This window comes from Kogia breviceps, chromosome 16, assembly GCF_026419965.1.
Source record: "Kogia breviceps isolate mKogBre1 chromosome 16, mKogBre1 haplotype 1, whole genome shotgun sequence".
Classification (NCBI taxonomy): Eukaryota; Metazoa; Chordata; class Mammalia; order Artiodactyla; family Physeteridae; genus Kogia; species Kogia breviceps.
The window spans coordinates 50,318,460-50,345,882 of NC_081325.1; the positions used below are offsets into that span (position 1 = coordinate 50,318,460).

Genomic DNA, 27,423 nt, shown 5'->3' on the forward strand with positions numbered 1-27,423 from the left:
TTTTCGGGTAAGCCACAAAGGAAGGAATAAAAGGACTGAATATGTAACATGTCTAAAGAAAGAAGAGCGAAAAAAGGGCAAGCAGTTAATGCTGGAAAATGAAAATTAGTCAATTTATCACTAAGCACTAGATGGACGGGCTCTCAGATGTACTTTGGCCTCCTGGACAGATACACCTTATCCATGAAGGTGGGCGCATTATAATTCTGTTTTTCTCTGACTTCAAGTTCATTGAGCACCCTTCTGATTTGCATTTCTCAAGGAGTGTTAATATGTTTTCAGGGTCCAGTATGTTTTACATATGGTGTTCAGTTTTCACAGCAACCCCAGGAGTTGTTATTCCTGTTTTACAGCTGAGGAAATAGCTGGTCACTTCTGCCTGGGGATGCCCCTCTGGCCTGCAAATATCCACAGGAACTTTTATTCCCCCACACAGAAAACACTACACATTTGTTCTGAGCATGTAATGTTTAGACTATGCGATGAACTTGGGGGTACAGCTATCTCTTTGAATAAATTAATAGAAATGTATAAAACTGCTCACATCACTTATTTGTTAAATGTTTCATTTGGAACAAGAAAACAGTACCTGCAGTCAGTTGAAAATTTCAATGTTAATAAAAAGTCTGTCTTAAAATTTTTAGTACCTACCTCCAGCACTTCAGGATTTTAAAAACATTTCTTTTTCATTACTTATTTAGTTCAATGTAAAACTTTAAATCAGTATATATTGAACAATCAATCAACCTATAATTTTAAGCACTGTAATACTACTAAAGTTTGTTTGTTGCATCCAAAATGACCACGAGATAGGTAATACATAACAATGTTTTTATATTTGGGAGATTCTTAAAGAATTTATATTATCAAATAAAAGTGGTATTTTGTTTCATTTCAAATATTATGTTATGTTAGTCTCTAATTTTAAGAGAGCCAGCAATTTTAATTGTAAAATAGTAATTTTGCCACTTACTGCCCATAAAAGGACAAATAAGACAGAAAACTGACAAATTTCAAAAATCTTTATCAAAGCGCAGGATTTCCACTTGATGCACAGTTGTTTCGATCATATCCAAATACAGGTCCATGTTGGAACCAAAAGTCAACATATCTGCCCACCCCCTACACACCCAACACACATGGGTGGAGCAGAGACAGGAGAACACAAGGAAGAATTCAATCTCCTTTACTTACTTATTTATTTACTTACTGGAAAGAGATGAATGGGAGACACTGGTCCACAGCAGTGATGAAATCCTGCCAGGAAGGCATGAAGACCTCCTGCCCAAGGTCACATAACTAACTCAAATTGTTCAGTCTTCAAAATGGATAATAGGGGGACCTCCCTGGTGGTCCACTGGCTAAGACTCTGCACTCCCAATGCAGGGGGCCCGGGTTCAATCGCTGGTCAGGGAACTAGATCCCACATGCTGCAACTAAAGAGTCTGCATGCCACAACTAAAGATCCCATGTGCCACAACTAACACCTGGCACAGCCAAATAAATAAATATATTTTTTAATGGATAAAAAATTCTCCACTCTACCACATTGTGTAATAGGCTGACACGCTGATTTTTATTTTTAGTTATTAAATATATTAAATATCTGACTCCCCCAATAGATTATAAGCCCTGTGAAAATTGTCTGTTCACCACTATATGCCAAGTGATTAGCAAAGTGTCTGACACTTCAGAGATGTTCAATAAATATTTGTTGAATGAACAATATAACTACTATAGACTACTTAGCCATTATATTTTCAGTGTAAATTAATAAATAAATATTTTGAGTTCTATACCCATCTTCACTGAATTTGGTCAGCATGAATCATTCCTCCTGAGGCAAGATCACTGGATGGACTGAATTTCTTGAGATGTTGAACTAGTAGACCCAACTACATCATCTAGCAAAATGCTATGTATCATAGGTTTACTGCATGTTTGTTTGTTTATTACTTCAGAAGCACAGACAAATACTGGATTAATCATTTAATTGTAGTTCTTGGCTTGTGGCACACTTTCATCATTGGTCTAAACCTAGCTCTCTTTTATTTTAATGTATTTTATGTGTTTATTTAATGATATAATAAACACCATGAACTTATTTCCCAACATGAATAATTGGACATTACCAGTAATTTACATCTATTGTGGGTTCCTCTTCTATCCTGCCTCTAACTTCTCCCTGTCTTGAAACCTAGAGGTAACCAGTCACCTTGGTTTTGCTTTTCATTCCCTTTATTTATCTTTATGTTTTTACATACATCTATTCAGTACTGTTACTAAGATTAATTTATGATGTTGTATACTTTTTGCTCATTAATTTTCTCTCAGTACAATATTCCATTGTGAAAACATACCACTCTTTATTTATCTGTTCTCTTGTCCAGTCATATGGGTTGTTGACAGATGAGGGCAACTTCTGAATCGTGCCCTTAAAGCAGCCCTTCTAGTGGAATTCGTGTGTGAAGCCAGGAGTTGGTACAACCACCCTGGACTCGTTGAAGAAGCTGTACAGTAAGAACAGTAGAGCTGTAAGACAGAAGTGTAGGTCCTTGATGTCTTCAAGCAGAACAAACAGCTCGGACATGATAAATAATTTTGTCTAATTTTAACCATCGTCATTTTGGGATTACTACCACAGCAGCTGATAACCTAATACATAATTTGTACCTAAAAGTGAGATGCTACTGGATGGAATAATACGTGTAACAGGAGGCACTGGCAGTCAGGCAACAGGTGGTGAGGATACTGTGGACAGGAACGGTGGTGACTCATGCTACGGCAAAACATCTGATAAAACTATCATCATATGATACTTAAGGTGCAGACCACGTGCTTATAGAGCCTATAGCTGTAAGGCAGTGTTTCTTAACATAGGTCCTCTTGGCATTTGGGGTAGAATAACTTTTTGCTGGTCAAGAACACCCTAGGCTTGGGGCTTCCCTGGTGGCGCAGTGGTTGAGAATCCGCCTGCCGATGCAGGAGACACGGGTTCGTGCCCTGGTCCGGGAAGATCCCACATGCCGTGGAGCAACTAAGCCCGTGAGCCATGGCCACTAGGCCTGCGCGTCCGGAGCCTGTGCTCCGCAATGGGAGAGGCCACAGCAGTGAGAGGCCCGCATACCGCAAAAAAAAAAAAAAAAAAAAAAAAAAAGAATACCCTAGGCATTGTGGGATGGACAGCTCCCCACCCATAAAATGCCAGCAGTATGAACTGAAAATGATTCAATGATCTTCTATACTAGCCCCAGGCAATATAACAATCAAGAACTTCCTCATACATTCCCTCATGTCCCTTATAGGAGCTAGACTGCCCCCAGGTAAGAACCACTGCACTAGAGGAACTAACTAGAAAAAATGGCAGAACACTGATGCGTTGGCTCCTTCTTGCCACTGCTGGCAAAATTCTGCAAGACAGAGCAGCTCAGGCTAGGTTTACGTGCAGAGACGGAGGGAACTTCCCTTTGGAAGAGAGGTTCTGTTTGTGGCTGGATGCAGAACGGTGGGACTTTGGGATTGTCTTCCCTTGGGAAGGATAAACATGTTCTGCAAGTGGAAGGAAGGATGCCTGTAGCTGGTGGACAAGGAGCAAGACTAGCAGTGATGGCTGGTTTTCCTTAGAATCCCTTTTCTCCCTGTAGCGTAGCAATCGAACTTTTAACTGGGCACACAGCTACCCCGCTAGACATTTTCTAGTCTCCTTGGCGGTTAGAAGTGGCTGTATGAATAGGTTCTTCCAATGGGATGTGAGTAGAATGAGGTGTGTAACACTCAGGACGTGAGTTTATATGGAGAAGTATGCCCTTCCGTCTCCCTCCCCCTCTTCTGCTGGCTGGTATGTAGGCATGATGATAGAAACTGGAGCAGCCATGTTTTTCACAAGGTGGAAGCCATGTGTTGAGAATGGCTGGTCAACTACACAGAAGGAGCCTGGAGCCCTTGATGACTGGAGCCCTCTCTAGCCACCATACCAACTATCTTATTTAGCCCATCTCACCGGGAAGACACATGCACTCTCTTGCATCCATGATCTCATATATATTATCTTGCCCTGTTTGTTAGCTGGTTCAAATTGTAAACTGAAGTGATAATAACATTAGCTGAGTTCAGGACATCATTTTCACCAATCCTAAAACATGAGCTGGACTTTGTGGTCTGACCTATCTCAGCAGCAGAACTCTTTCTTTCAGATTCCTAAATTTCCCCCCAGTTTTACTGAGATATAATTGGTATATAACATTGTATTAATGTAATGTGCACAACATAATGATTTGATATATGTATATATTGGGGAATGATTAGCACAATAAGTTAACATCCATCACCTCACGTAGTTACATTTTTTTCTTGTGGTGACAACTTTTAAGATCTACTCTCTTAGCAACCTTCAAATATATAGTATATTGTTAACTATAGTCACCATGTTGTGCAGCAGACTTCTAAGGGTTTTTTTTTATTTATTTTTAAAGTTTTTTTCTTCCTGTTTTATTGAGCTATAACTGACATACAGTACTATATAAGTTTAAGTGTACAGCATAATGATTTGACGTACAAATATCATGAAAGACTTCTAAGTTTCAATGATCTCAAAATCTACAATACATAACCTATCTAGCACCCAGACCTTGGTTTCTAGTACCATTGTCTAATAAAAAGAATGAGGGTTCTTTGGGAGAAATGACTGATTCAAATACACAAGGGGAGCCTGGAGCATCTCGTAGTGATAAGTGTCAGAAAGTAGCGCTCAAAAGTTTTTTTTTAAGTTGGCAGGGGGGTGTCAAAGGGGCACAGGAGCCAAATGAAAGGGCTCCCAAGAGTCAAAGTTGGAATGACTTGAGGAAAAAATGTATTCACTTGTAACCGCAAGTATAAAATATCCATGAGTTTGTACTGTTATAGATAAATGACTGAGTATATTAATAATGGAGAGAAGAGACGAATCTCTCTCGCAGAAGAATTCCAAATAAAATATGTAGATTTCACCGTAAAAGAAGGGGAACATAACTCCACATTCCTTAAGTATAGCCTGCAGATAGTGACTTCCTTCCAAGAGTAACGTATGGAAAAAAGCAGGTAGACAAGTAACTTTACCGTGGAGAAACGATCATTTCTTCAGCCAGGTTATCAACATCCACATGAACACTCATAAATCATGTTGCTAGTATGTACCCTTGATATGAAGTGAGGAAAATGCACTTTCTATCTGTGACACCCATAACTCCACTGCAGAAAAACATCAGACAGATCCCAAACGAGGCCCATCCTACAACATACCTGACCAGTTTGAGTACTCCTCAAAACTGCCAAGGTCAACAAAAATAAGGAAAGTCTGAGAAACTGTCGCAGACAAGAGAAGCTTAAGGAGACATGATGACTAAATGTAATATCATGTCCTAGATGGGATCCTGGAACAGAAAAATATATTAGGTATAAACTGAGGAAACCTAATGTATCAATAGTGGTTCATCAATTATAACAAATGTACCATAAGATGTTAATAGGGGAAATGGTGTGGGGTATATGGGAACTTTCTGTACTATCTTCGCAATTTTTCTATAAATCTAAAACTTGAAAGAAACAAAGTTTATTTTTTAAAATCTAAAGTACAAAATAATTTTTTAAAATTATTTGAGGGACTTCCCTGGTGGTGCAGTGGTTAAGAATCTGCCTGCCAAGGCAGGGGACATGGGTTCGATCCCTGGTCCGGGAAGATCCCACATGCCATGGAGCAGCTAAGCCCTCATGCCACAACTACTGAGCCCGCGTGCCACAACTACTGAAGCCCGCACGCCTAGAGCCCATGCTCCACCACAAGATAAGTCACCGCAATGAGAAGCCCACGCACCACAACGAAGAGTAGCCCCCGCTCGCCACAACTAGAGAACGCCCACACGCAGCAGCAAAGACCCAATGCAGCCAAAAAAAAAATTAATAAATAATAAATAAGTAAATAATTATTTGAAAAGATAATTCTGCTTAAGTACTTTTACAAACGAAGCACCAACATGATGGAAATTTCAACGCCTTTAATTTAATGTGATTATCTTGCCTTCTTTCCACATAAATCTGATATGTATGTTAACCAGTCTTGGTAGCAGAATATCTGAAAATATTTGGGTTTTGCTTGATGAGCTTGGGGATAATCCATTTCTTTTTAGAAACTAAATGCTCATTAATACATTTTCCAACTTGAGAATCAAGTATTTTCCAAAAGTTTACATTTAAGTCAAGTGTTTGAAACTTGAAACACATTTTCCCACAGAAATGTTGTTACAAACAGTGGTTAATGCCCAGGCCAGCCAGGTGAAGCTCATTAAACTCATAATAAGCAAAATAGACATCTTCAGTAAAAATAGTGTAAAACTATATTATGAAAAAAACTTGCCTTTCAAATTCAAAAGATAAATTTAAACATGCAATTTAAATTTATTCTAATCAAATCCGTCACCCAGTGTTTGAGCCAAGGGCTTTCTTTGGGCCTCTTTGCAACACTGCAAAGCAGGAGGGGGAGGAAGATGGAGGGTGTTAAACTGGGGTGAGTGGGAGATGGAAAGACCATAAGCACAGTCTGGGAAGGCAAATGTGCGGTTTTGACCCAGATTGGGTGGGCAGGTTTCTACTTTGATTTCTGGGGATACAATGAAGTTGGTACCCCAAAGGACAGAGAAAGGGATAGAAAGGGGACTTTGCCTTCTCCTAATCCTAAAGCTTTAATGTGCTACTATGCAGAGGGTGGGTGATAAAGTAGTCTATGGGCAGCTGGTAAAGATGAATGACCAGTCGGGTAACTTTTCAAGCTGGTGGGACCTGAGTACATGGGTGGACAGCAGTAGGCAGTGGACCCACGCTCCTCACAACAGTATGCTACCAAGCAGAGGACCAAGAAAGAAAGTGGATTCACACATGAGAGCTGCAGAAATGCTGACAGGGTGTGAAGAGGACTTAAATTCCCAACAGGGAGGCTCAGAAGAGGAAACAAAGCTAAGTGGAAGAAATGAAGTTTCTTGCAGTGATACCAGCCAAAATATCAGACCCAGCTGCAGTCATGATTTCTATAGCACAGCAAGGCCTACGTTTGATGTATTTCAGGTTTGTCTATCCTGATTTGGAGACATACTATATACCATTTGTTAAAATAAGAATACATTGTACCACAAAAAGAACTATAAGAACTTTTCAGAAGCGTAATTAAAAAGCAAACATTTTAATCAAGTACTTCTTAAAAACAATCATACATATTTTCTTATAATGCATTATGGATTTAAAAAAATTTTTTTTAACTGCTCTTCCTCTCCCTCTCCAGATACCCTCTCCATTAATGCTTACAACACAGTAAATATCTTTCCTCAATTTTCCTAATTTTCCATTAGGAATTCAAATATATATTGAGCGCATTTTACACAGTTTTATGAAACAATATGTGTTGATAAAAGCAGATGTATTGTTAATACATATTGATAATGGCAGGTATACGATATGCTGTAACATAGATATGATGAATTTATCCAGCCATTTCTTTATTGACAGTCACTGCTCCCTTTATTTTACTTTTCACCACTTGGGGAAATGCTACAATAAAAATCTTCATACAAATATCTTGTGTTATTCAAGTTTATGCTCACTTGCTGTTGTAACAAACACTCTAAAAAAAATCTCACCAGCTTACCACAACAAGAGTTTGTTTCTAGCTCACATCCCTGTCTGGTGCAAGTCAGGCTGTTACTATGAGTTTGCCTCCAATCATGATTCAGGGGCTCCATCTTATGGTTTCCCTATCTCAGATTTCTTCGTTTCCAGCAGTCAACATGGGAGAGAGCTTGGAAGAGAAGGAAAGGTTTATGACAAAGACTGGATGTATGTTAGGACACTTCTGCCCAGATTCCACTGGCTACAACCCAATCATGAGGTCCCAACCTAACTGCAAGGGAGGCTGGGAAATGCAGTCTTCCTGTGTGCCCTAACAGGAACTGGATGAACATTTAGTCAATTTTGCAAATATTTTTATATACAGTAAGTCCCCTACATATGAACGAGTTCCGTTCCAAGAGCGCGTTCATTAAGTCCAATTTGTTTGTAAGTCCAACAAAGTTAGCCTAGGTACCCAACTAACACAGTTGGCTATATAGTACTGTACTGTAATAGGTTTATAATACTTTTCACACAAATAACATAAAAAACACAAAAAATAAAACATTTTTAATCTTACAGTACAGTACCTTAAAAAGTACAGTAGTACAGTACAACAGCTGGCACACAGGGGCTGTCATCGAGGGAACAGGCAAGAAGAGTTACCGACGGGAGGAGGAGCGGGAGGAGGTGGGAGATGGTAGAGCTGAAGGATCGTCAGCAGTAGGAGACGGAGGGCAAACTGCAATTTCACTCACGCCTGACGTGGATGGCACAGGTTCTGGTTCCGTGATGGATTCAATTCTATCTACCTTCTTGCTTCTGGACATCCTGGGCTTGAAATAAAGATACTGTACTACTGTACTCTATACAGTACTGTAAAGTACACAAAAGCACCACCACTTGCAGAGGGTGTATGCACGTGACAATGTACACCAGACACGTGAACTAACTTACGTGATTGGACATGCAATGCACGTTCGCATCTTTGAAAGTTCACAACTTGAAGGTTCGTATGTAGGGGCCTTACTGTATTGGTGGCTTTACTCAAAGGATATATTTCTGGACTGAAATTTCTGTGCTGTGAAATTCTATATAAAGTGTGTATGTCTATCACTTCACAAAAAAAGGCCATGATAATTCCTATTTCTGTCATCAGAGTAGGAATACTTGGCACCTTTCTTGCTTTTCTAAATCTCCCTTCCAAAGGTACTAAAAGACCCCACTGACCCGATTCCTGTGTCAACAGGGTCCTGGTTTAACCTCCACCAATGAGAGGCACTCTCACTGAGACTAGAAAAGGCGAAGAAAGCAAGCACTTTTCGTTCATTCTAACATGCTGACCCTTGGCAGAGATGGCCTGTATAGTTGCTTCCAGGTGACATCCTGCATTCTGCAGAGATTACTGGCAAGGGCTTTTCCCTGAAATTCCTGCACTACCAGATTTTCTAAAAGCCAGCAATGATCTCTCCTGACTTGTTCCCTCAGTCTTTCTGACAGTTTAGTGAACATCTCATATCTTGTATAAAATCTCTTCCTACTTGAAATATTTAAAGCAATTTGTTTCCAGACGTCTCAGTACCAACTTATACATCAACCTAGCATTTGTCTTTTATCTTTGTTTATGACCCATTTTTTCTCACATATAATTTTTTAATTCTATTTCAAATATATGTTTTATGTTATAGCTGTGGTGTTGCTGCTTCCCAAGCCTTAGTTAACATATTCTATAAAACATCTAATTTCTTTTATAGTCAAATCATTAATTCATCTGGAATTTATTTTTGCATGTGTTGAGACTGCTAGTATCATTTATTAAATTAATCCTGTTTTCTCACCCAACTGAAATATCATCTTTGTCCCAAATATCTTGATCTATTTCTAGGCCACCTAGTCTATTCCAGTGATCTGTTTATTTTTCATAGCAATGCCATACAGTGTTGATTGCTATGGTTTTATAAAATATTTTAACAACTGTTTTATAAATCTAAATTCAAGAGACCATCTAACACAATAACTTGTGTTACCAGGTTAACTCAGTTGTACATAAACTGAATAAAATTTATTTTTCTATGTCTGTCACATATTTGAACTTTCTATAAATATTAATAACAGAAACATCTGAATGCTTGGCTAAAATAAGGGAGCAATGACCAATCCTAACCTGATTCCAAATCTTGGAGAAGGAGCAGCCTCACTCTTCTGATTGCTTTCATAATAAGTGAATGTTTATAAAATTGAATTTGTAAAGTAACATTATCCTAATCAAGTACTACTTTTGTCATTCATATATACTTTATATATAAGACTATAAAGGACTCTATGTAAGAGTTTGTTTAGAGAGGTGGAGTCAAGATGGCTGTGTGGGAAGACAAAGACTTAGCGTCTCCCCACAACTAGGGTGCCTGCCGGCCGCTGGTGGGAGACTCTGATGCCCAAGAAGACGTGAGGAACCCCAAAGTGAACTGGTAGGATGGAAGGGGACTGAGGGGGGAGGAGAAGTGGGGGCCAGACAGGATCGGCACGCCTGAAGCTGGGGAGATCAGGAGAGGCAGGCAGGAGGGGCCCTCCAGGAGGAACGAGAGAGGAGTGGAGGGGTTGATTGCCCTGCCCACTCAGGCCAGGGGAGCCTGCTGAGCTCCCATGCTGGTCCCCTGCCCTCCAAGTTCCCCCCACCCAACCGAATTGGTCCTGGTGGCATAGAAGGGAGGCCGGGGAGATCAGGAGAGGCAGGCGGCACGGGCCCTTGCAGGCTGGAGGAGCAGGAGAGGAGAGGAAGGCATTTGCCCTGCCTACTCAAGCCCAGGAAGCCTGCTGGGCTCCCAGGTGAGGTCCCCTGCCCTCTGAGACCAGGGCTGGGGGGCACGCCTGGGTCCCTTCTGTTCCTTGAACCTAAGCCCCACCCCCATAGCCCCCAGGGCTTTTTCCAGCCTCCGTGGGTCGTGAGCACTGGCCCCACCCACCACCCCAAACTCATCCTTGCTTAGGCCCCACCCTCCACAGCCAAGGCCTCCCCTCACTTCTTTTTTCTTTTCTTTTCCCTCCTCCTCTTTTTAACTATTGTGGTACTGACGTACCTTCCAGTTGTTGATTCATCTATATTTTTATTTTTATATTCTTCCTAAAAATATGTTAGTTTCCCAATCTAATTTTATTTTTTACTTTGTTACTGTTCTTTTTTTTTTTTTTCTTTTTTCCACCCCACGCATATTGAGGGATCTTGGTTCACAAGCCAGCGGGTTGGGCCAAAGCTCCTGCGGTGGGAGCTCCAAGTCTGAACCACTGGACTAACAGAGAAAGACCCCAGGGAATACTCATTGGAGTGAGGTCTCACGGAGTTCCTCATCTCAGCACCAAGACCCAGCTCTACACAACAGCCTAAAAATTCCAGTGTTGGAAGCCTCACAATCCCACTCATTAAAAAAAAAAAAAAAAAAAGAGACAGCAAAAAAAATATGTCACAGATGAAGAAGCAAGGTAAAAACCTACAAGACCAAATAAATGAACAGGAAATAGGCAACCTACCTGAAAAAGAATTCAGAGTAATGATAGTAAAGATGGTCCAGAATCTTGGAAATAGAATGGAGGCACAGATTGAGAACATACAAGAAATGTTTAACAAAGATCTAGGAGAACTAAAGAATAAACAAACAGAGATGAACAGCACAATAACTTAAATAAAAATACACTAGGGGGAATCAATAACAGAATAACTGAGGCAGAAGAACAAATAAGTGAGCTGGAAGACAAAACGGTGGAAGTAACTGCCAAGGAGCAGAATAAAGAAAAAAGAATGAAAAGAACTGAAGACAATCACAGAGACATCTGGGACAACACTAAACGCATCAACATTCGAATTATAGGGGTCCCAGAAGAAGAAGAGAAAAAGAAAGGGTCTAAGAAAATATTTGAAGAGATTATAGTCGAAAACTTCCCTAACATGGGAAAGGAAATAGTCACCCAAGTCCAGGAAAAAGACAGTCCCATACAGGATAAACCCTAGGAAAAACACACCAGGACACATATTAATCAAACTAACAAAAATTAAATTCAAAGAAAAAAATAGTAAAAGCAGCAAGGGAAAAACAAAAAATAACATACAAAGGAATCCCCATAAGGTTATCAGCTGATTTTTCAGCAGAAACTCTGCAGGCCAAAAGGGAGTGGCAGGATATACTTAAGGTGATGAAAGAGAAACCTACAATCAAGATTACTCTACCCAGCAAGGATCTCATTCAGTTTCGATGGAGAAGTCAAAAGCTTTTCAGACAAGCAAAAGCTAAGAGAATTCAGCACTACAAAGCCAGCTTTACAACAAATGGTAAAGAAACTTCTCCGGGCAGGAAACGCAAGAAAAGAAAAGGACCCACAAAAACAAACCCAAAACAATTAAGAAAATGATTATAGGAACATACATATCGATAATAACCTTGAATGTAAATGGATTAAATGCCCCAACCAAAAGACACAGACTGGCTGAATGGATACAAAAACAAGACCCATATATATGCTGTCTACAAGAGACCCACTTCAGACCTTGGAACACATACAGACTGAAAGTGAAGGGATGGAAAAAGACATTCCATGCAAATGGAAATCAAAAGAAAGCTGGAGTAGCAACACTCATATCAGATAAAATAGACTTTAAAATAAAGACTGTTGGGGCTTCCCTGGTGGCACGGTGGTTAAAAATCCACCTGCCAATGAAGGGGACATGGGTTCGAGCCCTGGTCCAAGAAGATCCCACAGGCTGTGGAGAAATTAAGCCCGTGAGCCACAACTACTGAGCCTGAGTGCCACAACTACTGAAGCCTGAGCGCCTAGAGCCTGGGCTCCGCAACAAGAGAAGCCACCGCAACGAGAAGCCCACGCACCGCAACGAAGAGGAGCCCCCGCTCGCCGCAACTAGAGAAAAGTCCGCATGCAGCAATGAAGACCCACCACAGCCAAAAATAAAATAAATAATTTTTTAAAAATAAATAAATAAATAAATAAGCTACAAGGACACATTGTACAGCACAGCACAAGGACTATAGCCAATATTTTATAATAACCATAAATGGAGTATAATCTCTAAAAAGTCTGAATTACCATATTGTACATCTGAAACTAATATAATATTGTAAATCAACTCTACATCAATGAAAAAATGAATGCTAAAAAAGAAGTTTGTTTGTAAAATGGATAACATTACCAGTAATTTTTAAAACTATTCATCTAATATATAAACTTGTGCTGCTTTTAATATCATTCAACTGTTTGTCTGATTTATTTTTCATTAAGATATAATTCACATACCACAGAGTTCTTCACCCTTTAAAGTTTCCAATGCAGTGGCTCTTAGTACATTCACAAAGTGTGCAGCGATCACCACTTTGTAATTCCTGTTTGTCTGATTTTCTTTTTTATTATTAAAAAAAATGGAAAACCAAAAGTGTAATTTTCATTCAATAAATATCATTTGATCCTTAGGCAGTTTTGTTGCAGAAAGTAAAGTCCATGATTTTAGAATGATGGTAGCAATTCATCAAGCAAGTAATCAGTTTTCACACAGTTTCAATAATTGCAGCAATTTCCTTGAACTGTCTGTAGAAATTCTGGAGAGAAAGGGGAAAAACAATATTAATTTTGCTTTTAGAGGCTATTTAAGTAGTTCTTTTAATTATATCTGACCAGGAGAGGCTCTAGAACATATTAAGTTTGCATTTTAATGTTACTTCCTCAACTATTATTATTCGAAAGTTACTACAAGAAACATAAACAGGTGTAATTTGGTGCAAGCAAAAATACTACTGTAGAGGTGGATAATTAGCTCATAAATAAACTTTTTAAAAGCATCCAACAAAGTTCTTTGAGATCACAACAGAAAGATTTATTAAATGCCCAGCACTGTCCTTGACAATGAAGACTTTAAAAAAATGACAGATTGGTTCCCAGGCTCTGAACCACTTTTAATTCAGTGAAAGACTGCATTTCAGGGTGATAGGGGCTGTCTTGTCAGTTATACTAAGAGACCCAACACTGACAGTAGCTTACATGGTAGAAGCTTATTTCTCTTTCAATTAAAAACTAAGCTGGTGGGCTTCCCTGGTGGCGCAGTGGTTGAGAATCCGCCTGCCGATGCAGGAGACACGGGTTCGTGCCCTGGTCCGGGAAGATCCCACATGCCGCGGAGCAACTAAGCCCGTGAGCCATGGCCGCTGAGCCTGTGCGTCCGGAGCCTGTGCTCCGCAACGGGAGAGGCCACAACAGTAAGAGGCCCGCATACCGCAAAAAAAAAACAAACAAAAAAAAAAAACAACAACAACAAAAAAAAACTAAGCTGGTATGGTAGTTCTCCTGTAGAAGTCATCAGATAAAACATCAGATAAAAAAGGGATCAGATTCTGTTTTCCTTTCTTATCCTCTACTTGTGGAGAAGTAGGAAGCAAATTTGATATACTCTAATGATTTACATCCTTGTATTTTCCCTCTTCTTTGGACTTAATTCTCTATTTTGCTACTTAAAAGAGTATCTGTATTTTAACTCATATGTAAGTTTATTATGGAACGAAGGAGGAAGTAACCATTTCTTAAAAAAATATATACTCATGATTGTAATTTCAGCTACTAGAAAGATAAAAGTCAAAAGCTCTAAGAATGCTCTTTGGCGCTCAGTCCTATAATGTGACTAACAGGCTCTGTTTGCCTGGTTAGCTGTAAGCCACGTAAAAACTACCTTTAAAAGAGTTGCCCCATTTGTGATCTTTTTACTATGAGAAAACAATTTTAAGAGGTGGAATCAGGGAGCACAAATGCGGCAAAGAAAAATAAGAATTAGACCAGTATTATGAATTACAAAAGGACTGAAACCTATATTCCTTTTTGAAGTAGATTTGGTCTTTATATTCAGTTGAAAGCCACTCACATACCACAATACACTACACTTATTTCCTTTCAACCAACCTAATTTGCTTCCAAGACACCATTTAGCATTAAAAATAATGAATCTGTGACCCTTTTTTGTTCTACAGCAGACACAGCTGTTCTAAAAAAAGGAATCAAAAGGAGAGAAAATCTTTAAAATGTAATTTGTAAAACAGAACTACAATATAACCCACAAATCTCACTTCTGGATATATATCCAAAGGAAATAAAATCACTACCTCAAAAAGATATCTGCACTCCCACATTCAATGTAGCATTACTCACAATAGCAAGGTATGGAAACAACCCAAGTATTTGTTGACAGGTGAATGGATAAAGAAAATGTGGTGTGTATATATACACAACAGTATACTATTCATCCTTGAAAAAGAAGGAAATCCTGCTATTTTTGACAACATGGGTGAACCTGGAGGACATTATGCTGAGTAAAATAAGCCAGACACAGAGAGACAATACTGCATGATCTCACTTATATGTGGAATCTAAAAAAATTGGAATTCATGGTAACAGAGTATGCTATAAGAAAGAATTCAGATCTGTTCACTCACCAAAGGGATCAAAACAAACAAAAACAAAACTCTAAGGCCAGTTAAACTAGCCAAAGACAAAGCATTTCCCTGTATGTACATTGAAAAGAAAATGATTTCTCATCCACTCCCTTTCTTCCTTCCTTGCTTACAGAAAAGAGGTATAATAATAATATATACAATATTGGATACTAAAAATAATAATAATTATATATATAACATGATTCTATAAATAAACTATTGAGTTACTCTAATCCCTAGCAGATAAAATTAGCCATCAAGTACTAGTGGTCTGATCTACATTTTGTAAACATTATTAGTCAGAAAATTCAGGGTCAATACTGTTCAAAGGTAAGATTCATTTAGCTTAATCACTCTTGAATATTAAGCCTAAGAAGAATAAAACAGTTAAACGCAAAGTAAATATCCTGCTAGAAAAGATGCATATTTCTTAAACACACTCATAGATGAGTCCTTGAAAGTGATGGAGTGTCAGTATACAAATTCAGCATATTATATTGAAAATATTGAAAATAATTTATCAAATTCCCAAATAAAGCAAATCCAGATCTTTTATATGTAAAGCACATCAAAACAACTGCAAATAAAAACAGTTAAAATTTTCTCTTAAAAAAGATTTTATGTACCTTTTTAAGCAGCAATTACAGAACAATGGCGAAAACTGAACGAGGTATATCACAAACCTGAAACTGTGGAATTGTCATTTCGAAGGACTTGTTCTTTACTTGGCCTGAATGATCTGCTACTTTGAGCATCACTGCAACATAAGGATACTTAAGTGATCTGCAGCTGTCTGAGCTCACAGCCATACCCAGCTTCCACTGAAAATCTATGAGCTGTAATGAAACAGCACATAATACACCAGTTATAATACTGCCCTGAATGCAGATATTTATTCAATTTTACTGCTCTCATATTCAAGTTTTAATTTCAAGGCCAGTCAGAATAAAAGAAAATACCTTCATTTTAATATTGCTAGGGGGAAATAAAAATCAAATGAACACAGAGAGAGGCAATAAGGGATATAAACAGGGTTGGAAAACAACACTGTCATAATTACAAAAGGGAAAAAACAAAAACAAGTCTCCACCTGATGTGTTATGGAGGTAGATGTGGTAGTACTGGTTTTCTTTTCATTTTGCTCCTGTACTTAAGGGGACTCCAAACATTTTGGACCGTCTCTTATCTCATTTTCCTGTTCCACATATGCCTTTCCCCATTCCACAACCCAAAAGTCCTAAAATGGAAGAGGAGTTATATACCATCTTCATATCTGATTGAGGCATACATGGGAACCATACCAGTTTCCTTCCTCACCGCAGTCCTTGGCCTGAAACCTCACACTAGCATAAATACTGGGGAAGGTGGTTTTAGATTTCATCACTGTTGATGATGGATACCTGCCACGTGATGTGCTATGCAGTTTACATGTATTTAAGGCCTCACTGAATTATCAGAACATTAGAGGCTATTATGTCCATTTTGCAGGTGACAAAACTGAATTTCAGAGAGCTTACATAATATGCACAAGGTCACACATTTCTGGACTCATAACTGAAACCGAAGTCTGTTTAACTCCAATGATTACATGCTTATTGACTACTGGCTGCCTCAATACCTTCTAGTTAATTCTTTTCAATGATTGTTCAATGTTGCCATGGCATAAAACAGGACTGGATAAATGCAGCCCTTAATACTGAGTTTAAAACAAGACAATAAATGGAGGAATTTTGTGTCTTGTTCCCAAAGCTTTGGAAGATATGTAGTACCTAGCAGGCACTCAAAAAATACCTGTCTATTGACTGATACCTTTTGCTACCAAATGAATGCTTACTAGGCAAATAGCTTTACGTATTAATAAAAAATTTTTTATAAAAGGTTGGATTAGTGTTAAGGACCAAAATTTCCTCCTGTCTTCAGACTGGTTTTAGATGAACCAGCTACAGCATGAAGGCCAGGCTGGTCCTGATAAAAGGTTAACATCTTTGATAAGTGAAAAGATTGTATAGGTACTTTTTAAATGAAAGTTTCCCATACAAAAATAGAGAAAAGATAGTAGGTTAATAAGAAAAGAACTACAAACAGCTCATAAGCATATGGAAAGAAAACAGGAAAATGCAAATTTAAACCACAAAGAGATACCACTACACACCTACCAAAATGGCAAAATTTTAAGTCTGATGATTCTAAAACTGGCAAGAAAGGATGTATCACAGTGCTGTTGATGGAAGTCTAAACTGGGCCAATCTTTCGGAAAATTGGCTTTACTTAAACTGCAGTTACGCATATCCAGTGATCCGGTGATTCAATTATTAGGGATATAACCAAAAAAACAGTATGCTTGGGGCTTCCCTGGTGGCACAGTAGCTAAGAATCTACCTGCCAATACAGGCGACAGGGGTTCGAGCCCTGGTCCGGGAGGATCCCACATGCCAGTAGCAACTAAGTCTGCGCGCCATAACTACTGAGCCTGCGCTCTGGAGCCTGCCACAGCTACTGAAGCCCGTGCACCTACAGCCCGTGCCCTGCAACAAAAGAAGCCACTGCATTGAGAAGCCCGCGCACCACAATGAAGAGTAGCCCCTGCTCGCCACAACTAGAGAAAGCCAATGTGCAGCAACGAAGACCAAACACAGTCAAAAATAAATAAATTTATTTTAAAAAGTTAAAAAAAAAGAATCCACCTGCCAATGCAGGAGACACAGGTTCAAGCCTTGGTCGGGGAAGATCCCACATGCCGCGGAGCAACTAAGCCTGTGCACCACAACTACTGAGCCCATTTGCCACAACTACTAAAGCCTGCGCGCCTAGAGCCTGTGCTCCGCAACATCAGAAGCCACCACAAGAAGAAGCCCGCCCACCACAATGAAGAGTAGCCCCTGCTCGCCGCAACTAAAGAAAGCCCGCACGCAGCAATGAACACCCAAAGCTGCCAAAAATAAATAAATTAATTTTAAAAAAAAGAAAAACAGGATGCTTATGTGAGAATGTTCCTAGCAGCTATATTCAAAATAGCCCTAACCTATAAACAACCCAGATGTTCATCAGTAATAAAATGGACAAATGAAATGCTGTATAGCAATGAAAATGAATGAACTTCAGCTACACTTAACATCAAAAATCCTGAAGAAACAAGTCAAAAAGTTATGTGATTCCATGCACTTAAACTTGAGAATCAGGAAATATAATACTGTTTAGGGATGCATACACAGTTAGCAAAACTATAAAAAGAAGCAAGAATATGACTATCACAAAAGGATAATTATTACCTCTAGGGAGGAGGGTGGGAGAGATATGATTGGGAAGGGGCATGTGGTGGGCTTCTGGGGTACTGGTAATGTTCGATTTCTTGAGTTCTGATTGTAATGACACAGATGTTCACCTTTAAATTACCCATTTTTTTGGTAACTATTTGAGGGGATGGAGGTTAACTAGATGTACTGTGGTAATCATTTTGCAGTATATGTATGTCAAGTCATTATGCAGAGCTGTATTTCAATTATATCTCAATAAAACTGGAAAAAGTAAAATTATTCATGAAACAGTCCAAATGTTATGCACATTTTGGTATAGATGTTATCTTGCACATATAGCAGGGGGAGGGGAGGATATGTCAGTGAGCTCCACATTTCTGGTTGAAAAGAAAAATTTACTTAGGCTAGGTGATCAAAGGAAAGCTTTAGAGGAGACAGAGCTCAGTTTTGAAGAATAACAGAACTGAAATTGCGAAGAAAAAATGTGTTTTATTTATATATTCCATAAATACACACCTAGCAAAGAATAAGTGCTTAACAAATATTAAGCTGAACCATCTAGAGATAAAAATAGTTCATATCTGCCTGAGGGATAGAGCATATTGTCTCAAAGTGAAAGGCTCTTATAAGGAAGTATGGAAAATAAGGCTGACAAGAGATCAAGAATCAAGAGGCCAGTAATTTTTTGCAAATTGTACAAGTTTTCAGAATACTCTCATTTACAGTTGACCCTTAAACGATGTGGGTTTGAACTGCAGGGATCCAATTATGCACAGATACTTTTCAGTAGTAAATACTATAGTACTACACGGTCTGCAGTTGGTTGAATCCACATGTATGCAGAGGAACCTAGGATACGGAGGGCCGACTATGAATCATACATGGATTAATCCCTGCGCTGTTCACGGGTCAACTCTATTTTACCTTACTATGAAAAACATTATCATATAAGTCCTTTAAACTTTTCCTGTTGGCAATGAGTAACCACTGAAAGTTTCTGAGTTCAGAGAATGGTATGAAAAGTATTGATTTAAAAATATTCATCTGATGGCTGCAGAATACAATAATCCAGGTACGAGGTTTTAGGTGCCAGAACTAAGGTGGTGACAAGTAGGATTAAGTTGATCCTATAAAGAATGGATCACTAGGTCTTGATGATCATCTACAGTTAAGGGAGGTATCAAAGACAACTATAAAATTTTGAGCCCAGATGACTGGTATATCATATAAGAATCAGGACTTTTTATATTTTAAGCCCAAAAGTATTATCAAGAAGTGATAATTAACCTATATGAGAAAAGAATCTAAAAAAGAATCAATATATGTATATGTATAACTGAATCACTTTGCTGTACACCTGAAACACAACATTGTACATCAACTATACTCCAATAAAATTTTTTTTAAAGTGATAAGGAACATCTAAATAGGAATGTTCAATAAGTGGATAAAAATTCAAGAACAGAATTCATGGGACTTCATGATTAGAGATACAGTTTTATATCAGTTCAATGGTGATATTCAAGAAAGTAACAACACTTTTTAAACATATTTGGCCCATACAACTCCTTGATGCAAGAAGTTCCATTTTTACTGTCCATAGTAAAATGGGAGATAAAATATTGCTTATTTGATTCTAAAAGTATGAAATAAAACTCTGGATTATTCCAAATATTTCAAGCAGAAAAGCAATTAAGGAACACAATGTTGGAATTCACTGACCATTACAATGGTGAAACTGGCAGGTGGGGAAATTGGGAGAGCTGCCATTTACTGTGCCTAGTTGGTGTTCATGAGTACAAGAGCTAGGATTAGGTTTATGGGATGAGAACTTCCCAAATCCTGAACTGAACATTTAAATGCAAATTATCAATAAAAGCAAACCTTCTAGTAAGTGTGGTTGAGCCTTAAATAGGAATTAACTACAGAGGAGAAAAAAAGAAAAAACAAAAATATCAGAATAGGGCAAACATCACTACGGAGAATATTAAGAATGAAGTAACAGCCTCAAAATTCTTGTAGAATTAAGAAAATGGTTTTAAAAGAAAAATGTACAGAGAAAAAAAGCTAGGAGTAAAAAAATATAGGAATAACCAGAAGTAAAATGAATATAAAGAAGAAAAATAATCAGAAAGCAAATATAGATTAAGAGGTAAACAAAGAAATTAGCTGTAGTCTGTCACACTAAAAATAGTTGATATGGTGGCTGAAGTTACTGGTAACACAAAAACATCACTATAAAAACTGTCTACAAAGAAAAAAACTTTTAAGAACATTTCAGTTTAATTTCTACTTTTCAAAACATAACATAGGAGAAAATTTTAAAACTAATCGTGTAAAACTCCATCATCTTAAAAACTATGTTCATATTCCTGTGTCCCTGTTTCTAGTCTTTGTATGCAATTTTTATAGCTAGAGTCACAAAATACACACTTTTATGTTCTTTGTGTGTGTGTGTGTGTGTGTGTGTGTGTGTGTGTGTGTGTGTGTGTGTGTGGTACGCAGGCCTGTGATCACTGTTGTGGCCTCTCCCGTTGCGGAGCACAGGCTCCGGACGTGCAGGCTCAGCGGCCATGGCTCACGGGCCCAGCCGCTCCGCGGCATGTGGGATCTTCCCGGACCGGGTGTCCCCCGCATCGGCAGGCGGACTCTCAACCACGGTGCCACCAGGGAAGCCCTGTTCTCTCCTTTTTTAAATGAAAGTTTTCAAATGGAAAGAAGGTTAAGCATTCTGCACACATTAATCTCTCCCCCAAAGTACTACGAGGAAAAGACTAATTAAACTCATCCAAGGATACAACACTAATAGAGCTGGTATTCAAACCCAAATTTGTCTGATTCCATATTCCATGCCTTTTTCATTACACCTAGCTTCAACATGACTACCATTCAGAATTAAACCAGGTCCTAATAAGTCAAGAAAGTAGACAGGTCTGGGACAGGGCAAGAGTGTTTAGCATCTTCTAAATGCTAGGCCTGAACTGTCCAATACAGTAGCCACTAGCCAACTGTGACTATTTAAATTAATTTAAAATGAATAAAAGATTCAGTTCCTCAGTTGGACTAGCCACGTACAAAGTGCTCAAGAGCCACGTGTGGCTAGTACTACCATACTGGATAGTGCCAACAGAGAACATTTCCATCATCGTAGAAAGTTCTGTTGGACAGTGCCATGCTAAACTCTGTGCTTTGTACTTAGTTATCTGCAGATATTGATTATGGCACGAGTTATTAGCAAACTTCTACTTGAAAATTCATATTAGCTCTAGCCTAAGTGGACAACTTTTGCTAAGTCATTAGCCTTTCCCATCTTGCTTAATGGCACCTACATCCATGCTTTGATTTTCTTCATAGCACTTAACAGTTTCTAAAATTATGTTAACTTATTCATCCCCTGTGTCCCCAAGGAAATGGCATTATGAATCTAGTTACTACTGAATCTATTAGAACATTATCTGATAGAAAGTGAATATTCAAATAAGTATCTGTTGAACAGTTTAGAAGTTCCGGGGTATGTGGTAACTGGTCTCCAAAGATAGCCTCCAGCAATTAATTCCACCCGGCTCTGTAAGTACACGTCACTCCTCACATCAAGAAGTGGAGCTTGGGGGCTTCCCTGGTGGCGCAGTGGTTGGGGGCCCGCCTGCCGGTGCAGGGGACGCGGGTTCGTGCCCCGGTCCGGGGGGGGTCCTGCGTGCCGCGGAGCGGCTGGGCCCGTGAGCCATGGCTGCTGAGCCTGCGCGTCCGGAGCCTGTGCTCCGCAACGGGAGAGGCCACAACAGTGAGAGGCCCGCATACCGCAAAATAAAATAAAATAAAATAAAATAAAAATTAAAAAGAAGTGGAGCTTATTTTCTCTCTGCACGAATCTGAGCTGTCCCTGTGATTGTTTTGACAAGTAGAATATGGCAGAAGAGGTGTTCTGGAATCTTTGAGCCTAGGCCTTCGGAGAACTGGAAGTGTGTCCTTCCTTCTTCATGGAATGCTGGCTCTTGGGACTCTCCTTCTTGAAACCCAGCCACCATGATGTGAGCACCCACATGAAGGAGAACCAAATCACGCCAATGATCAGCTCTAGCTCAGCTCACGGCCCAAGTCATGACTAACATGTGAGTGAGCCCTCTTCTCTTCAACCCTAGATGACTGAAGCCCCAGCTGACATGATGAGGAGCAGAAATCACCACCCAGCTAAACCCAGTTAACCCAAAGACTCATGAGAGACAATTAAACAACTGTTTTAAGTCACTAAGTTTAGGGTGGTTTGTTATGCGGTGACAGATAACTAAAACAGAGCAAACACAACTAGCTGAAAATAGCTTTGTTAATAAGCTAACTACGATATACAATTTATCAAAAATGAATTCTCGGGCTTCCCTGGTGACGCAGTGGTTGAGAGTCCGCCTGCCGATGCAGGGGACACGGGTTCGTGCCCCGGTCCGGGAAGATCCCACATGCCGCGGAGCGGCTGGGCCCGTAAGCCATGGCCGCTGAGCCTGCGCGTCCGGAGCCTGTGCTCCGCAACGGGAGAGGCCACAACAGTGAGAGGCCCGCGTACCGAGAAAAAAAATAATAAAATAAAATAAAAATAATAATACAATGCAAAACTCCTCTCAAATTCTACTTGCTCTGTAAAGTCTTTCCTGGTTTACTCAACTTTTCCATGAATGGTCACGTCACTTCTTACACCCCAGCACTTAGAACATTCTGACTTGAATAGTAGTCATCTGTGGATGTGTCTCCCTCCCCCACCATCTACTAGACTGTAAACTCCCTGAGGGGAGTTCATACATCCTTACATGATTTGTAGCACCCAACAGGACACACAGAAGAACAAACACAGCCATACGTTTATGAACTATTACACCAACTGTACAAAAACTTAAGTCACTGTCTCATATACGGAAGAGGGAAAATGGCACTAGATATTGTGCGTCAATATACCTATTTCTGTTGATTTATACCATAAAACTGGCAAGCAGGAAAACAATAAAATGTGGCAACAATAGAAACAATCATTCATCTATGATAAGGAGTTCTAATTAGACATCTATAAAAAAGAACCGTGAATTACTTCAAAACAGTGATTATCAGCATCAGAATGTGAAGTAATGAATAACCTTAGACCTTCTGGTGCTGGACGAGGTAGCACGATGGTTTGTTAAATTTAACAAGTTCAGACTCTGAAGTTAGACAGACCTGAGTTTGAATCTCAGCTCTGCTACCTTCTACCCATGTGGCTTTGGGCAAGTTACTATGTTTCTATTCCCCAATATACAGTTAAATATTTATGAAATAATACTATGTTCTAGACACTGGGACTACAAAAAATAAAACAAAGGGTTCCTGACCTCAGGAACTTACATTCTAGCAGGGAAGACAGACAATAAGCAAATATATATACAGTGTCGTTGTACTAAGTGTTATAAAAAGAATTTTTTATAATGCAGGTAAGGGGACAGGGTGACCAGGAAGGCTATTTAGATGGAGCCTGGAGGAGACCTCTGTGAAGAGGTGGTTTCTGAATAGAAAGACAACTGAGTAAAGTGAAGGAAAAAGCCACATGAATAACTGGAGAGACGAGCATTCGGGACAGAGGGAGAAGCATGCCTGGCCTGTGCAGGGAACAACAATGAGGCCCGCATGGCTGGAGTGGCGTGAACTAGGAAGAGAGGTAAGAGACGAAGAATCACTTTTTGAAGGGCCTTTAGGTCAAGGAAAATATTTAAGACATTTTTCTAGTGAGAGAGTGCTCTCTTAAATGGCTTCGGGCAGGGAAAAGACCTGGTCTAACTTAGACCACAAAAGCCTCCTCCAGGGCTTCCCTGGTGGCGCAGTGGTTGAGAATCCTTCTGCCAATGCTGGGGACACGGGTTCGTGCCCCGGTCCGGGAAGATCCCACATGCCGCAGAGCGGCTGAGCCCGTGAGCCATGGCCACTGAGCCTGCGCGTCCGGAGCCTGTGCTCCTCAACGGGAGAGGCCACAGCAGTGAGAGGCCCGCGTACCACCAAAAAAAAAAAAAAAAAAAAAAAAAGCCTCCTCCAGATGGATGAACAGGGCATTAAGTTTAAGAAGGAAAACAAAAAGACTCAATTGGGAGACCATTACAGTATCTACACAAGAGGGTGGTGCTTGGGACTCAGGTGGCAGCAAGGGGAGGTAAATTTAGAGAATATTTTTAAAGGTAGAGGAAACAGTATTCTGATGGATTGTATGCAGGGTCTGCACTCTCATGGGAGGTGTGGTCCCAGTTAACCTCACTGATTCTTACATTGGTGAGAAATATTTAAAGAGAGAAGGTATTACAGCTCAAGGAATTTAAACTAGTATTAGCCCTAAAAATCAGCTATATCTGGTACATTTAAAAAGCATATACTACAAACAGAAATGACTTACTGCTAGGTCAAGGCTTTTCCCCCCTACAAGACTGCTAAATACACATAATCATTTTGTCTAGCAATATAATATTTAAAAAACACATCATGAACTATGAATAAAAAGGTTCAATTTAAGAGTTCCTGGAGGTAAAACTCACAAAAGTGTGAGGTCCCCCTAATGACTGGGGTGTAGGTGGGTGCCTGAGATTTTAACTCAGACTTGTCCATGCTGAGCCTCCAGTAATTCATCAATTATGGTTTAGGTTTTCCTGCCCTAGCACTGGTTTTCACGGAGGTTTCTGTTCTGGTTAAGTTGTGCTTCTCTGTATTCACCTGTCTCTCCAATTTGGGAGACAGGAGTTTGCCCTGTGACCTCACTTTTCTGACTTATCCAAGAAGAACGGTTCATTTTTCAGTCTATTCAGCTTTTCACTTATTTTAAGGCAGAGAAATGACTTCCAAACTCCTTACACACTGGACCAGAAACTGGAAGTCAATCACTCTTTATAATCTTCTTCATAAAAGTTTAAACATCTTTTATTAGATTTACTGCAATGCACTTTACACAGTCTACTAATGTTGTAAATGCCATCTTTAAAAAAATATTTTTCAACTCTCTGTGTTTGAACTACGAAAAAACAGTGAATCACCTACCTGAACTCTAATATTATTTCTAATAATCTACTTGTATATTATCTTGGCTTTTTCTATGTAAACAGTCATATAACATGTGAACGATTGCATGGAAGGGATATGTAGTAGGCTGAATAACAGTCCCCAAAGATGTCCACATTGCAATCCCCAGAAACCAGTGAATATGTTATTTTAAAATGACAAAACAGACCTTGTAGATATGCCTAAATTAAGGATCTTGATGTGGGGAGGTTTTTCTCTATTATCCAGTTGGGCTTTATAAGAAGGTGGCAGGGGCTTCCCTGGTGGCACAGTGGTTAAGAATCTGCCTGACACAGGTTCGAGCTCTGGTCTGGGAAGATCCCACATGCCGCGGAGCAACTAAGCCCGTGAGCCACAACTACTGAGCCTGCGCGTCTGGAGCCTGTGCTCCACAAACGGAGAAGCCGTGACAGTGAGAGGCCCGGGCACCGCGATGAAGAGTGGCCCCCCGCTCGCCGCAACTGGAGAAAGCCCTCGCACAGAAACGAAGACCCAACACAGCCAAAAATAAATAAATAAATTAAAAAAAAAAAAAAAAAAAGGCGGCAGGAGGGTCAGAATCAGAGAAGGCAATATGACAATGCTGGCAGAAAGAGAAGTGAGAACAGAAGCAGAGGCTGGAATGACGTGCTTTGAAGATGGAACTAGATGCCATCACTAAGAAACACAGGCAGCCTCTAGAAGCTGAAACAGACAAGGAAGCAGATCTTCCCTTAAAACCTCCAGAAGGAACACAGCCCTGCTGGCACCTTGGCTCTAGTCCCACAAGACTAATTTTGGACTTCGGATCTCCAGCACTATAAGAATAAATTTGTGTTGTTTTAAACACACCTCCCCTTACACACACCCCCAAAAGGTTCAACTTTTAAAACCCTACAATCTAGTATAATTCAGTTTCAGGATACCTTACGCAAATAAACATATGACTTAATGTAAGTATAATAAATGGAAAAGATGATTTCTGAGAGATTGAATCAATGTTATTGAGCAATAACTCAGAGCAAAGACAGATAGGGGGTTGACTGCTATCTGAGTGTCCCCCTATCTCCCAGGAATCCTCAAAAACAACAGAAAGATCAGCTGGAGACAGATGTCAGAGAGCAGTCAAAGGACATCTCTCAGCCCCTGTGTTTTCATTATTTATCTCAGCCCTTTCTTATACTTTGTGGTCCTGGGTAACTCCTGTATTTCAAATACTCTAGTTTTAGTACTCTTCTTCTGGGAAGTGTTATAAGCTATTTGCCTAAAAACAGTTTATTAGCTGAAACAGGACAGGAACACTCAGAACAAAGACACAGTCCTAAGACATACTTTAAAACTCAAATTCTTATTCCAAGCATAAAAAAAACAGACACTGAAAGGTTAAAGAGGTAAACTCTCCCTTTTCCACAAACTGCTTTTTAAAGACTTAAGAAAATGTTTGCGCAGCTATCTTTGGAAATTTTGATAATTTCCTCTCTATATATATTACATCCCCAAATACTATGTACCTAGTATCCAATCAACGGCGCTTAATCAAGGAAGAACAATATTCGGTCTGTACTCTTCGGGCTGGAGTGGGTGGGGAAGATTAAATTACAATGGCAGCGGCTACTACCTCAGAAGCCAAGCGGAAGAAGCAATGCAGGGTGGCGGAAGGAAAGGCACGGGCTCACGGACATGGGCCTTGGTTTGGGGTTGAGCTGAGGAAGGCTCACGGTGGCATCGTCCCGCGGCTGCCAGAGGCGGGCGGAGGACCAGGTGCAGCCGCCCGCCACTAGTCCAGCCGAGGCCTGCGGAGGCCGCGGAGGGATGGCCACTCACTCACCTGGTTGGTGACCTGAAATGGAAGCAAAAAACACAACTTAGGGAACGATCTTTCTTCTCCGGAGCCCGCCGTCCCGGCTCCTTCCAGGCTACGTCTTACCTTGGCTTTAGCATCCAACTGTGGCTCGCTACACCCCTCCATAGCAGCGCCCCGGAACCCCACCACCCACTCAGGTGGAAGCTCCCGGGGCCACCACCCCTTCCGCTTT

The 27,423-nt window shown here is 39.9% G+C and overlaps 2 protein-coding genes across 9 annotated transcripts in view; both read right to left on the reverse strand.

The window, feature by feature from the left end:
- TBC1D4 (TBC1 domain family member 4) overlaps nt 1-13,017 on the reverse strand; it is a 247,786-nt gene extending 234,769 nt beyond the window's left edge. For 3 of the 6 annotated variants that reach the window (XM_067016516.1, XM_067016517.1, XM_067016513.1), the window contains exons 1-3: nt 7,670-7,755; nt 5,278-5,408; nt 2,361-2,510 (exon numbers count right to left, since the gene is read on the reverse strand). The gene's annotated coding sequence lies outside the window, so the exon portion shown is untranslated. Of the gene's footprint in view, nt 1-2,360; nt 2,511-5,277; nt 5,409-7,669; nt 7,756-12,927 lie in introns of those variants that run through there. The other 3 variants (XM_067016514.1, XM_067016515.1, XM_067016519.1) reach the window with 3 other exon arrangements.
- COMMD6 (COMM domain containing 6) lies at nt 7,192-27,423 on the reverse strand. Of its 3 annotated transcripts, XR_010837224.1 has the most exons (5): nt 27,315-27,423; nt 27,006-27,227; nt 15,788-15,940; nt 12,928-13,226; nt 7,192-7,819 (listed from the first exon to the last, which is right to left on the reverse strand). XR_010837224.1 is itself a non-coding variant. In XM_059042060.2 (4 exons), exons 3-4 carry the CDS (start codon nt 15,911-15,913, stop codon nt 13,176-13,178), a joined length of 177 nt encoding a protein of 58 aa, XP_058898043.1. In that variant the 5' UTR covers nt 15,914-15,940; nt 27,006-27,227; nt 27,315-27,423; the 3' UTR covers nt 7,192-13,175. The 3 variants fall into 3 exon arrangements, 2 of the variants coding, with proteins under 2 accessions (XP_058898043.1, XP_058898044.1); XM_059042060.2 differs by having other exon boundaries at nt 7,192-13,226; XM_059042061.2 differs by lacking the exons at nt 27,006-27,227; nt 27,315-27,423 and adding an exon at nt 26,899-26,997 and having other exon boundaries at nt 7,192-13,226.

Coding starts and splice junctions, on each gene's coding strand:
- COMMD6 (XM_059042060.2), bottom strand. CDS start 15,913: ATGGCTGTGAGCTCAGACAGCTGCAGATCACTTAAGTATCCTTATGTT. Junction 13,227..15,787: donor TGACAATTCCACAGTTTCAG/GTTTGTGATATA, acceptor CTTTCTCTCCAG/AATTTCTACAGACAGTTCAA.